This window comes from Festucalex cinctus, chromosome 10 (assembly GCF_051991245.1).
Source record: "Festucalex cinctus isolate MCC-2025b chromosome 10, RoL_Fcin_1.0, whole genome shotgun sequence".
Lineage (NCBI taxonomy): Eukaryota > Metazoa > Chordata > Actinopteri > Syngnathiformes > Syngnathidae > Festucalex > Festucalex cinctus.
Window position 1 is genome coordinate 28720739 of NC_135420.1, and position 13634 is coordinate 28734372.

Here is a 13634-nt window from a genome sequence, read left to right on the forward strand (position 1 = left end):
GAAAAGAAAGTAGAGATGTAACGATAAGCGCGATATCATGATATTAAAACTGCCAAAAATATATTGGCGTCGTCATGTTCACGATATTTATATGAAACACATCTGTTAAAAAAGTTGATTTCCATTTGTGCAGTTCTAGCACCCTCTTGTGTCTAGTTTTTTTTTTTTTTAATGCAAAAATAATTTTCATTAGGGATGTTTTGGCCCTTCTAAAATCTACACGTAACGTAATATGCCTGTGAAGCAAGTCAATATGTGGAGGAACTCAATGTGTGCGTGCATTAACAACATAACATAATAATAATAACATAATAATAATAATAAAACAATTGTTCAATTTTTTTGTGGTTCCTGGAAAAATGGCGTTGATAAATATTATTTGGAACTTCTCCACATGATGTACGTGGCACATCATGTGTTTTTATATGGTAGTGATCGTTTCTATAATTGAGTCACAATATTAGCTTCTGGTGTGTGCACATTGTTTTATTTTACAATCTTGTGTGAGGTCATGCGCACACAGGCTCCACCCACTTCCCCCCAGCCAGTGGGTGGAGCCCTCAAGAAAACAAGTTTGACAAGCAAACATGAACATGTTTTTGCTTTTGGTGCTGTACATGAAGACGATACCAAATGGGTTCTTCAAATACATGAAGTCAATTATAGTTATAATTCACGTTTTCAATAAAACTGCAAATATTTTGTAATATGTCATTACATGACTTTCCCTTTGACGCTGTCATAACAAAAATGGAAGAATGGCGTAAGCATACATAAGCGTTGACAAAGTTGTTGTTAATGAATTGCACGAGTGTCTGTTTTTTGGTTGAAGAAAAGTTCCCCACCCAAGTTTGCGAACATCACTTGCTGTTGAGGAATGTAGCGTGTGTGTGCGTGTGCGTGCGTGCGTGTGATCAGAAGTTATGTCTTGACACGCACTCGAGACGAGCGTGCTTGAAATGCGTTTTGCAACTTCAAGTGACAGAACGCATAATTGTTTTAACAACTCACTTTTTGATATTTTGGGCGACGTAACGACTATTCCGCGTCACTTCCTGTTTGCAGACGGACCTGCCGTTGAGCGTGGCGTTTGTGCCCCTGTCCTAACTGCAGCATGACAGCCATTTGCAAACCACCTTCCACAGCATATAATTAAAAATAACATTTTTATTGTATTATATTTATATTAGAGATGTAACGAAAACAGCAATATCGTGATATCGACTGATATCCCAATATATCGTCGTTGTCATGTCACAATATTAAAAGTAGCACATCTGTTAAAAAAAAAAATTAGTTTAATTTCCATGTGTGCATTTCTAGCACCCTCTGGTGGCTATTTTTTTGTGCAGTTTAATTTTCACAAGGCATGTTTTGGCCCTTCTATGTTTCAAATCCACGCTCATGGTCAGTTGAAGGGGAACGTAATATTTTTGTGAACCGAGTCAATATGTGGAGGAATTCAATGTGGGCTTGCATTAGCAAGTGCCTCAATATTGAGTGTTATGAGAGAGTGTAGGTTGTTTATATGCAGTGTTGTGTACAAAAGCATTGTTTTGTTTTGTGTTTTTGTTTTTTAGTATGAGCTCATTTTTTTACAAAATTGTGACCTTGTTTTTTGTCTCACCAACATCTCCACAATATCATGATAATTATCATTACGTGACCTTCATATCGTGATATTGTACCATGATGTTTGGATATCATTACATCCCTAATTTTTAGGTATATATTTTTTATTATCATTTGTTATATTTATTTTTGTGTATTTTTTTTTTATAGATTTATTATTATCATTATTATTATTGTTATTATTATTAGTATTTTATATATTTTTTATATTTATTTTATCTTTTGCGTTATTAAAGGGAGCGTGAAAAGAAGTTTAGAGGAACACAAAGAAACTAAAAGCTAATTATGAACAAAACTAACAAACATTAAAGTATGAATAAAGCTCTTAAGCAAATACAATGTCCTCCACTTTCTGCTTGACATTGTCAAGGTCCAATTAAAAAAAAAAAAAAAAAAGTCAACTTAATGAATACAGATTTGTATTGTTTTGGTCGTCATTTTGGAGATTGACATCATACAGGGGCGGATATTTTCTAGTGTTTTCACAGGGCTGCTGACCACCCACCCCAATATTTGCTTACCACTTCTTAACAGAAAACTGTGATGTAAAAAAATAAAAAAATAAAATAAAAAATAAATAAAAATACAATTTATAAACAATACGAAATTCCTTGGGAAAATTGGCTTACCATTTTAATCAATTCAAAATAAAGAATTCCATCCAAAGGGCTACTTGGATCCTTCTAATTAACCGTAACATTTTCATGGCAAATCAATTGGCGTCAAGTTTTGTTTTGTTTTTTGCCCTGCGGCGGATGCCAGACAAAAAGTCACTTTTGGCTCTGAAATGAACTCGCGCAGACGACATTTGCAGAGCGGCATTCCACTGCGAGCCGCCGGGCCTTCTGAAAAAAAATGACACCGCGTGCTCGCTTTTGCAGCGCTGGCGAGCGTCCCGCCGATAGTAAGTTCTCAACTTGAAGAAAAAAAGTCTGCACGAGCATGTTTTCGTAGCGAACTCGCTGCCGGCGATTTTTTGGGGCGTGTTTCTTGCCGGTTCGCCATCTTTTCATTCCTGCGTCCCACCAGACAGGATAAGGCTTGAAGTGGACGCATCATTTAGTCAAGCAAAATCACACTGTTGTTAACGTTTACTCGTATGTAGAGAGAGACCGATTATAGACCGGGCCGATTATCGGTGGCGATTTTTTACATTTTAGACAAAAAACTGGCATCTGCGTTTTTACGAATCCGAAGGCCGATAAAGTTGGTATATCGCTGAGCGGTGAATGCTAGCAATCGTAGCGGAATTTCGGGTTTTTGTCAGGATTTGGACGACAGTTTTTTACTTGACATTTCCAACATATTCAGACAATATTTTGACTGTCTTGCGAAGATCTTTTGAAACCTTTTACGAAACCTGACGAAAACACAGAATTAGCTTACAGGACTGTCTCGGAAAATTTGAATATTGTGATAAAGTCCATTCTTTTCTGTAATGCAATGAAATAAGCAAAAATGTCATACATTCTGGATTCAATACAAATCAACTGAAATATTGCGAGCCTTTTATTGTTTTAATATTGTTGATTATGGCTTTTTTTTTTTACATAGTCTGAGGAAATATTCTAATATTTTGAGATACGATATTTGAGTTTTCTTAAACTGTAAGACATAATCAGCAATATTAAAATAATAAGGAAATTTTTTATGGATTTATTTAAATTTCCGCTTTATAAAAAAAAAAAAAAAATGATGCTGACACTGGAAGCTCTTTATTTTTAGAAATAAAACATAAAAAATTAAAATTAAGAACTTATATTGACATTTTATATTTCCCATTTCATTTCGTTGATGTCTGCAAAGTGAAGCAGAAGCCGAGCAGGTTTTTGGTTTGAAGCGTGGGCGTGACCCTGCAAATGCTTTCCAGCTCAGCCTTGCTGACACATCCGCACAAATCCACTCGATGGGACATATTTTTATAGACGGGCGCCCGTGCGATTAGCGTAAAAAAAAAAAAAAAAAAAAACGGGCACGGCTTCATTTTCATGCCGGGGCAAGCAAGTCTCTTATACAAGTCGTGGTCGGCTAACCGTTTTAAAAGTGAATCCTAAATGTGGCCGCCGTGGTTTGTGAGCGGGCGTGTTCCAGGCCGCTAATCCTGTGCCAGTGCTTTTACCTGTGCAGCAAGGTGACATGGATACGCCTCCTGGGATGAGGGGGAAGGGAAAGGCTGAAGACAAAGAGGCTGCTTGCTTGAATGATACCCGAGCTTGTCTGCTCTGCGCCGAGAGGAACAAATAGAAACTCATGCACAAACTTGCGGGTATGGGGAATAAATAATCGAGCTATTAGGGTTTGTGCTGATAACTGCAACATATCGTGATATCGCAATATCAAATCTACCACAATATATCATCGCCGTCATGTCACCATATTAAAAGCAGCATGTCTGTTAAAAAAATAAAATAAATCATTTTGATTTCCATTTGTGTCGTTATAGCACCCTCTGGTGGCTAGCTTTTCAGTGCAATTTAATTTTTGCAAGGCATGTTTTGGCCCTTCCATGTTTGAAATCCACGCTAATGGTCACAATATTGTCTTTTTTTTTTTCTTTTTTTTTTCAACCTCCGCACAATATCGTGATAATTGTGGTATTGTGATGTTTGGATATCTTTCCATCCCTATTGATTTATAAAGCACTTTAAAAAAAATTTAAAAAAAAAAAGAAGCATTGCTGTATACAAAGTGCCTCACATGAAAAAAATAAAATAAAATAAAATAAAATAAACAAGCCATGCAAACATTTTAAGTGAGTAGACAAATTTTGTTTTTTGTATACAAGTAAATAAATTTTACATTAGTAAATTAATACCAAGAGGTAGACGAGTGAATAAATAAATAAATAGAATAAACATAATAATAATAAACATAATAAATAACAAATAATGTGCAAAAGTAACATTTTTATTGAACTACGGGATTGAAATTCATGTGTAGCAAGCAAAAACAGGTATTGTTAAAAATGGCATTAAAATAATAAAATAAACAAAAATAATTTTAAAAAATAATAATTTTTATTGTAAAATGTGTCCAATCAGCCACGTTTGCTACTGTAATGCAATATGCATTAAAAAAAACAAAACAAAAAAAAAACAAAAAAAAAACAATTAGGACTTGTTTTTGTCTCACCAACATTTCAAGCACTCGTCTCGTCAGACGTTATTATAATACGCCCTCGTTACAATTTTAAGGTGGGGTCACTTTCTGTTTTAAGCGCCAGGAATGCCAGCGCTGCCATTGTGTGATGTGGGTGCGGTTGGCAGATGGCACACATGCAGTTTATAGTCGAACTTCCACAAAGGAGGAGGAGGAGATCAAAAGGTGAATGAAGGAACATTGAGCCAAAAAGTTGTCCCATTTCTTTTCCAAGCAGTTTGCGAAATAATTTTCCTTGCATTTAATGGGACAACTCAGCAACTTTTACTGTTCAAAAGAGACATTTTAACCCAAATAAATGACGATAAAAATCTGTCCGGAGCCGCAAAAACAGTTGAAGTTTGTGATGAAGGAATCGAAGTGTTCGTGTTCGTCTAAAGTACTGACGGCCCAAAACATAATAACAGAAAAATATGCAGCATGCAATACGTAATGATTCATTTTCGACTACCTTTCAGCTTGGATTTTTTTTTTCACCCCTTAATTTTTCATACTTCATTTTTCATACATCTTCAGACTTTTCTACATTTCTGTCAAATTTCTGACATTTTGTGGAAATTTCATTTTCGGGATTTATTTAAAGTTCCTTTTTGAACATTTTCATGTCTGCCTTTTTTTTTTTTTTAGTCAAATTGTTGGCAATATTAGTGACATATTGTGGTCATTTTCGGCCTATGGCCTATCTTCCTTTTTTGGACATTTGATGGCTATTTTTGACATGTTTCTGTTTTTTGTTTTTTTTGCTATAAAATCTCTATCTAGATCGCAAAGTGAAACATCATCATTAATCGATTTTTTTTTTATTTTTTTTTTAGTGCCAGTCCAAGCCCTGTTTAGATTCATGTGCAACCTGCACAACACTGTTATTTCGACTTCTTATTAATATGTCAGGGTCACAGTTGGGAATCTCAAGGTCACACACGTCATTAGGACCAGCAGCAGACAGTCACAGGCACGCCCGTAATACCAGCGTCAATCTCTCTACTTGCTATATCATCTGTCTCTTTTGTGCCACGTGACCTTGTAACGACCCAGCAGAAAAGATCCCCCATGTTGAAAAAAAAACAAACTGACGTTTTGTTGTGCTGAAAACGACGCAAGGACGTGAGTGAATTTTGTGATAGTTTGTCGCCCCCGTGAGGCCGAATAGCGTCACAACACCTCCCCAACAACAAACCCAAACGCTCCTATTGTCTTCTCAAACCTGCTCCAAACCAAATATTACGATAAAGGCAACAAATAAATGACGTCATAATACACGTGGACGTTGAAATCGGCAATATAAAAAAATAAATGTTCGACATCGTGAATGAATTTCGGTTTTTAAAGCATCTGCACAAAGGAAGATTGATTGTTGCCCGCAGATGCCCGTCACTGGTGCACTCGCCTTTTTGCAGACGCTCCAATCACGGAGCATGCGCAATCGGGGGAGGGGTGGGCTTAAGCCAGCACCCCCCCCCAACCTCCTCCTCCTCCTCTCACAATTTCTGCGACCCTCTTTGGGTTCGTATCCCAATTGACGATACAGCCACAAATTTTCTGCGTTTCGAAATGTAACAACAATAACAAAACAAAAAAATAAAAATGGGAGGGGGCCCGCCGGATATTCTGGACTTGCAGACCCTCCGGGTGGGTCTTGCTCCGGCTTCTTCGACCGAGACCTGTTTTCGGGTGCACTCGCACGACGGATGAGCTACTGGCAGATGTTTCGATGATCTTCTCTCTTGGCCCACACATCAGCTGCACATGGATGGATCCCACCGCGGGAGGGGTCCACTCGGAACACAAAGCCCCGCGTGCTCGCCCGAGCAGCTCGGGGAGATTTCCCACAGCCTCTTGAAAGCAGCTCGCCGCTCGGACCCCGGCACGGACCACATGGGGGCAACTGGACTGTGACTCGATTCATAACCCACACATCGGCTTTTTTTTTCTTTTTCTACGCTCAGGATTTCCGTGACCCCCATTTTGTGTCGGACAAGGTTTAAAACGCAGGAAGGGTGGGCGGGGTTTGTTGTGGGTTTTCGCTCGGCCGGCTGTTGCGTCCCAGCTGCTCCGCGGGTCCGGACAGCGATGGCAGCCGGTCGCCCGCAGTCACAGGCACACGAGGACCACGCTTCCGAGAACGGCTTCACCCCACTGGATCAGGCGGCACCCAGCAGGCTGCTGCCGCACATCGACGCCTCGGTTCTGCCGTCCCTGGGGGGCTTCGGGAGGCACCAGAAGCGGCTGGTCGTCCTGACCTGGATACCGGCGCTGTTCATCGGCTTTAGCCAGTTCTCGGATTATTTTCTGCTGGCGCAGCCCACCGGCACGTGTTTGCGACCTTATTTGGCCAACGGTAGCGAGTGGACCGCGGAGTCGTCGACGCCGGTAACCGGTGTCGGTACCGGCGACGTGCCCGCGCTTCGGTTCCAAGCCAACGGCACCGGGGATGAAGACGGCGGCGTGTTGTGCGCGTGCAAGGAGAGGACATTGGAGCTACACACGGGACTTAGTCAGAATGTGGTTACCAAGGTAACGAGAGAGCACCCGACACATGCAGGAATTCAACAGAAAAGGAAACAAATCTTCATATTTGTCGAGCATTACAATAAGACGAGCATCTGATACAAATACAAACACGTCTGACCTACTGACCTCCAACTCTGAGTTTTTGATGTGTATGTGCTTTGCACGTCGCCCCACCCCTTCAAAAAAAATGCATCTCGGTCAGGTTCCAGTTTCCAGGTACTTTGGGGTTGCTGAGTCAGAAAATAGCATCCATTTCTTTGAATTAGGTCTAATTTTTTGAGTTCTCCATATTTTGGACAATTAACTCATTCCCTCACAACCATTTTCACTGAAGCAACCTTCGCTCCCAGTTTTTTTATGATTGGATTTTAACTGATTTAGCAAGGCCCACAAAATATTATGTTCTATTGCTATAAAAACAGGGAACTTACCAAAGCAAAGATTGAAAAAGAAAACAACGTATATTTGTATCTGTTTTTGATTTGCAGCAATTAGCATTAGAATATAGCAACGTTTCATCGAAATTCACATTCCTGATGACTGGTCGCTGTCAAAAAGAGCTCGTCGCAACATGGCCCTGGATCTCTTATACTCTATGGCCACCTGCTGGCCGTTTTTTGTCATGACTACCATTGCTTGAAGCCACCTCTGAAGGTCGTCAATACCGCACAATATTCAGTTTGATTTGAAAGATGAACATGAAAATGCTCCAAATCGACTGGCACCGTTGGGGGTTTTTTTGGATAACGTTTGGCAGTCAAAGAGTTAAAAGTATCAATTCATGGTTTCATGAATCGATATTGGGCTATGAAAAGGAATATGGATTCGATATCGATACGTCGATATTTTCGACCCAGCCCTCGTCGCCGTGTCAGTGGGTCCGACGTGAAAACGTTTCACTGGATTATCTGTGATTACATTGCTGCTTGTTGCACTGAAAACCTGAGAAATCTCGTCTGAAATATTTGTGTTTCTGTTTGTTTGTGTTTACAGTGGAACTTGGTGTGCGACTCGGCCTGGAAGGTGCATATTGCCAAATTTTCTCTGCTCGTGGGTTCCATATTTGGATATCTAGTGATGGGCATCATGGCCGACTGGTATGTTTATTCTCCTCTCCATTCCTGTTTGTTTTTGTTTTTGTGAGACATGTTTGAGTATTCCAGAAACATTGCACATATCGTTGAATAATTTGGGGCCTATTACAGACCCTTGAGGTACCCCTTTTAAGATACCAATTTCTAGGTAGTAACTTTTATGTGCACCGGCACACCCACACGTTCCCTCTAAGGATATTTATGGGTGCACATTCACACAAAACAAACAAAATAATGTGTAAATAATGGTCCAATAGCATGTTTGGCTGATTATTTTCTTACTCGTAATTGAATGTTGTGGTATTTGTATTTGTTGGGTTCGGTAGATTTTACATTGAGGGGAATAAACCCTCATGCTGCCCCACTAGAAGGACGAAATCAATAGCAGGGCTTGCTGCCGGCTGTTTTACTGAATTTTGACTCATTTTGCAAGGCCCACAGAATATTGTGTTCTATTGCTATAAAAGCATGGAACCTACCAAAAGAAAAATTAAAGTCTCTTCTTTCATCAGGAAAAATAAGTTTGTTTCTATCTGTTTCCATTTGACAGAAATTAGCCTTAGAAGAGAGCTAAGTTTCATCGGTTTTCACAAATCTATTTAAAATTCTAAGTAATTTAGCTTTTTTTTTCTACATGGCTCTGGTTGATCTCCTTTGCTCTGCTGCCACCTGCTGGCCGTTTGTGTAATAACATTTCTGCAACCGTTCTTTGCAGTTGAGAGGCTGCATCAAAGCCTTCCGTATGCTCTAGCATTTCAAAAAAACAAAAACAAAAAAGCGTATAAATACGTCTTTGGGACACGTACAACATAAAAAAAAAACGTATTTACACGTTATTGGGAGCAAACGAGTTAAGCATATCATTTATACATGTATTTAAGGCAAGTTGTAAAATGTCCTCTTGTTTAAAACACCCTAAATTATGCTGTTTTTACTAAGTAAGTACGGTAACAAATGTTCTCCAATTTGGATACTGTAAATGTATCGTGATGGTATGGCGAGAAACGTTTCTTGGGAGGAGCAATATGGCGTCCTCGCCGCCTCAAACGCCTTGGCCTATCGGCTATCCAGTCATATATATAGATCAGTGGTCTGCACCCAGCTGAAGTGCCTCGTGGGAAAATAAAGCCTATGCATTGTGTCTTGGATCAGTAACCATGGAAACGATGTCAAGAAATGGCTTCACTCTAATTCTGATATGACCTACTGACCAACAACCCCCCTTCAAACTAGAGGCCAAACAATGGCCCGTGTCGCCGTTGTTTGACGAGATTAGCGTAATTCTATTCTCGGTTTGTGAGCCTTTTTAACCACTTTTGTTTTTCTTCTTCTTCTTTTTCTTCTTCTTCTTCTTGTCTGCTTCTTCCAAGGTTCGGTCGCCACCCGGTGTTGATTCTGTCTGTGCTCTTCATGCTGGCGTTTGGTTTGAGTGTGGCCTTCTCTGTCAATGTCACCATGTTCAGCACCTTGCGCTTCTTTGAGGGCTTCTGCTTGGCGGGCCTCGCGCTCTCTCTCTACGTGCTCAGTAAGTACCTGCAAGCCTGCAAGCCTGCATGCATGCATGCAATGACGTACGTACGCCTGCCGGCTTTTGCCGCTGCTTCCTCGCGGCCGTTTTCTATTTCCTCTCTTGTCATCGCTGATGCAGAATGTGCATGAGAAGGAAGAGCAGGGAAAAAAATACATAAATAACAGATGCTAAAGTTTTCGCTGTTTTTGATCTGGGGATTGGTAAATATTCAAAACAAAGTGATTTACATACAGTCAATAATAGATTGGAATCCAAATGATTCCAATCTATTATTGACTGTATGTTTTTCTGTATTTTGATTGATTTTCAGAATATTGTGTTCTATTGCTATAAAATCATGGAACCTACCAAAAAAAAGATTAATGTCTGTTCTTTCTTCAGGAAAAAAAAAATGTATATTTGTATCTGTTTCTGTTTTGCAGCAATTAGCGTTAGAATATGTTTCATGTTTATTATTCACAAACCTGTTGAAAACACTGGCAAAAAGAGCTTGTTGCAATATGGCCCGTGCTGATCTCTTATACTCTGCTTCCACCTGCTGGCCGTTTTTTTGTAATAACTACCGTTGCTTTAAGCGACATCTTCAGGTCTGAAACTGCATCAAAACCTTCTGTATGCTGTAGAATTAAAAAACAAAACAAAAAAAACCATATAAATACGTTTTTGGGAGTGAAGGGCAAAGTATTAAAAAAACGTATTTCTGCATTTTTGGGGTTGGATGAGTTAAAAACGGCAGAGATTTAAAAGCCTTTCTCACGCCACTTTGTTACTCACGATGTGATGGTTGCATAAAACAAATATTGTTGACAAACAAAAATCACTTGCCGACCTACTTTAGCGCGCGTGGTATGTTTGCAGCTCTGACGTTTTGGTGAAAATGCGAAAAAATGCTCACTTACATGTAAATTGCATCATGAAAGTCGTATTTTTTTTTCAACAACTGCTGTTTATGGTAATTATTGCATACACGGAAACGGTTCTGACGTTCTTCCTCCCGACATCCGAATTGTCAATCTGTTTGATCTCGTCCCTTTCCAGTTTCACCGAATTTCTTCCTTTGAGAAGCGCTTTTTCCTTTGAACCGCCGCGTTCTCGCTCCCGCTCGACGGTTTTATTATTAGCACACACGCGCGCGCGCTCGTTTTCTTGAGCTCCATTTGAAAGCTTTCATCTTTTTTTTTTTTTTTTTGGTTCTCTTGCTACAACATGGCGTCCACGATCAAACTCTCAAATGGCATATTTGGGTGCGGCGGCCGTTTGGGACGTGTTTCCGAGTTGCTAATTGAGCACCTTTGCGAGGGATTGTCCCGGGGGAGCTGTTAGAATCCAGCTTCTTCCTCCTCATGTTTTGTTTTTCATTTTCATTTGAGGATGTGTTGGTCAATTGTAACCACTCAACGAAGACTGTTGTGTTTATAACAATTGAAAAAAAATAAGAGAAAGAGAATAAGAGAAAAAAGTTGTTTTTCTTCTTTTGGTCATTTGAGTTGTATATGGTTGCATTAACGATGAAATAGGCCTTGAAATTATTTGTGGTGGTTTCATTTTTGACATCACCAAAACCTAGCGTTTCAACAGGGGTGTGTAGACTTGTCATAATCTTCTGGTCAGCAACCATTGACCATCTCGACCAGAAAAAAAAAAAAAAATGTTTGCGTGCATATAAACAATTGAAACAGGTCACAATAGCTTTTTTTTGTGTAGTTTTCCAAATTAGAGCACGCTATCACGCTATCACGGGGAGTTCGCTAACGGGCGATGTTAGCGCTAAAAGCTAATGAAGCTCGGATGGTCCCGCATTCTATCCCGAGTTTACCAATTTGCCGACTTCTGAAATGGATTTGTGCATAGAATGTTGAGCCGTATTAAACCCAGTTTGTACTGTGTAATATTTTGTTTTATAAATGAATATTTATTTTTATTTAAATGTATTATTTATTTTTATTGTATTGCTATAATAATAATAATAATAATTATTATTATTATTATTAATATTTTTAATTAGTTATGATGATGATGATGATGATGATTATTATTTTTTTTTATTATTATTATTATTATTATTATTATTATTATTATTATTTAAATTAAATTATTTCAATTTTCATTTATAGACCAAACGAGGAGATTTGTTACCTAGGCTGTTTGAAAGCGCTCTATAAATAAAGATGACTTGACTTGACTTGACTTGACTCGCGACATCATCTTTTGGTGCTTTTCTATTGGCTGCTGCCAGATGACGTCACTTTTAGGTAAAACAAAGTTAAAGGACTACAACTCCAAGAGGGCATTCATTTCTTTTAACATAAATTATGGTTTCAGTAATTAAAAAATAAATAAATAAATATTTTAGTTTACCAAAAATGTTTTTTTTTTTTTTTTTTTTTTTTTTTGGTCATAGTTATTTCATTATTTTGTTAACTAAACCATTGTCACAACTCCTCCTTAAACTGTTTAATGTGGCAGTTCAGGTTCTCAATCTGAATCTGGTAAATGGCGATGCTATTAATGAAGTCTTACATTAAATATTCATGATTCCAGACCTCTATGGCCGTCTCCATCGTACACTCCCACACCCACACAGACGGCGGCTCTCTCTCTCTCTCTCTCTCTCGAGCTCCCAATAAATTCGATGAGCGCTTGTGGCAACACTGTCAGCTATTTGTCATCAAGTTCGGTTCTTTCTACCCCACTTTTTTTTTTTCCCCCCCACTTGTGTCTTTGTTTTCCCCAACTGTTCATTTCAGGAAGCGCCTGGTGAATGGGGGGGGGGGGGGGGGTCAATGGGGGATGGGACTCGGGTGAGAGAGACACTTGAGTGGTGAGACCAGGCGGGGGAGGAAGGGGAGGGGCATTGAGTGAGGCGATACCAGGATGAGCCCACATGGTGGTGGGAGGGGCGGAGGGGGGCACTGAGATAATCAGCACAAGTAAGACCATTCTGCTTCTCAGCTACAACAAAAGCTCTGTGCCATCCAGTGTGTGCGTGTGCGTGTGTGTGTGTGTGTGCAGTATTCCAATCGAGCTGGCAGCAGTTGAAACCACCACAACGAGTTGGGGATTGTTTTTGATCCGTCCAGCTCGGACTTGATGGTGGATTTTGTTTGCTCGGCCATTTTTGCCACGAGATTCTACCTCGTGAAACGTGTGTTTGTATGTTGTGTTTCGGGCGGATAACTGGTTAGCACGTCCGCCTCCCAGTTCTGAGGACTCGTCGGGTTCGAGTCCGGGCTCCACCCTCCCTGGGTGGACTTTGCATGTTCTCCCCGTGCCCGCGTGGGTCTTCTCCGTCTCTGGGACACTTAAGACATATCAAATAGAACGTATTTATACGTTTTTGGGAGCAAATGAGTTCAGCAAAATCGATTTGTGTGTTCCCATCAATACCAAGAATTCCCAATCCAGAAAAGATTTTTATGACGGTGACCATTTCAGCTAACACGTAAACGCCTGAAAAGCTTCCAAGATATTTTCCACATCTTTTTGTTTTTTGTTTTTTCTTCTCCATTTTCAGGGGTGGAGCTTTGCTTGCCCGCCTGGCGTTTCTCCATGACCATGGTGGCCAGTTTCCTGATGGTGGCGGGTCAGCTGCTGATGCCCGGCGTGGCGGCGCTGTGCCGCGATTGGCCGGACCGAGACGACTGGCAGCTCCTGCAAATTGTCATCATAAGCCCGTTCGTCCTGATGCTGCCGTACGTCTGGTGAGT

The 13634-nt window shown here is 40.0% G+C and overlaps 1 protein-coding gene across 3 annotated transcripts in view; it reads left to right on the forward strand.

Moving 5' to 3' along the window:
- The window catches only part of slc22a23b (solute carrier family 22 member 23b), a 44923-nt gene that overhangs the window by 23939 nt on the left and 7350 nt on the right, over nt 1-13634 (forward strand). For 2 of the 3 annotated variants that reach the window (XM_077533706.1, XM_077533705.1), the window contains exons 3-5: nt 8296-8399; nt 9767-9921; nt 13442-13628. In XM_077533706.1, the coding sequence (XP_077389832.1) occupies nt 8296-8399; nt 9767-9921; nt 13442-13628 (446 nt within the window). Of the gene's footprint in view, nt 1-6207; nt 7306-8295; nt 8400-9766; nt 9922-13441; nt 13629-13634 lie in introns of those variants that run through there. The other variant, XM_077533703.1, reaches the window with a different exon arrangement.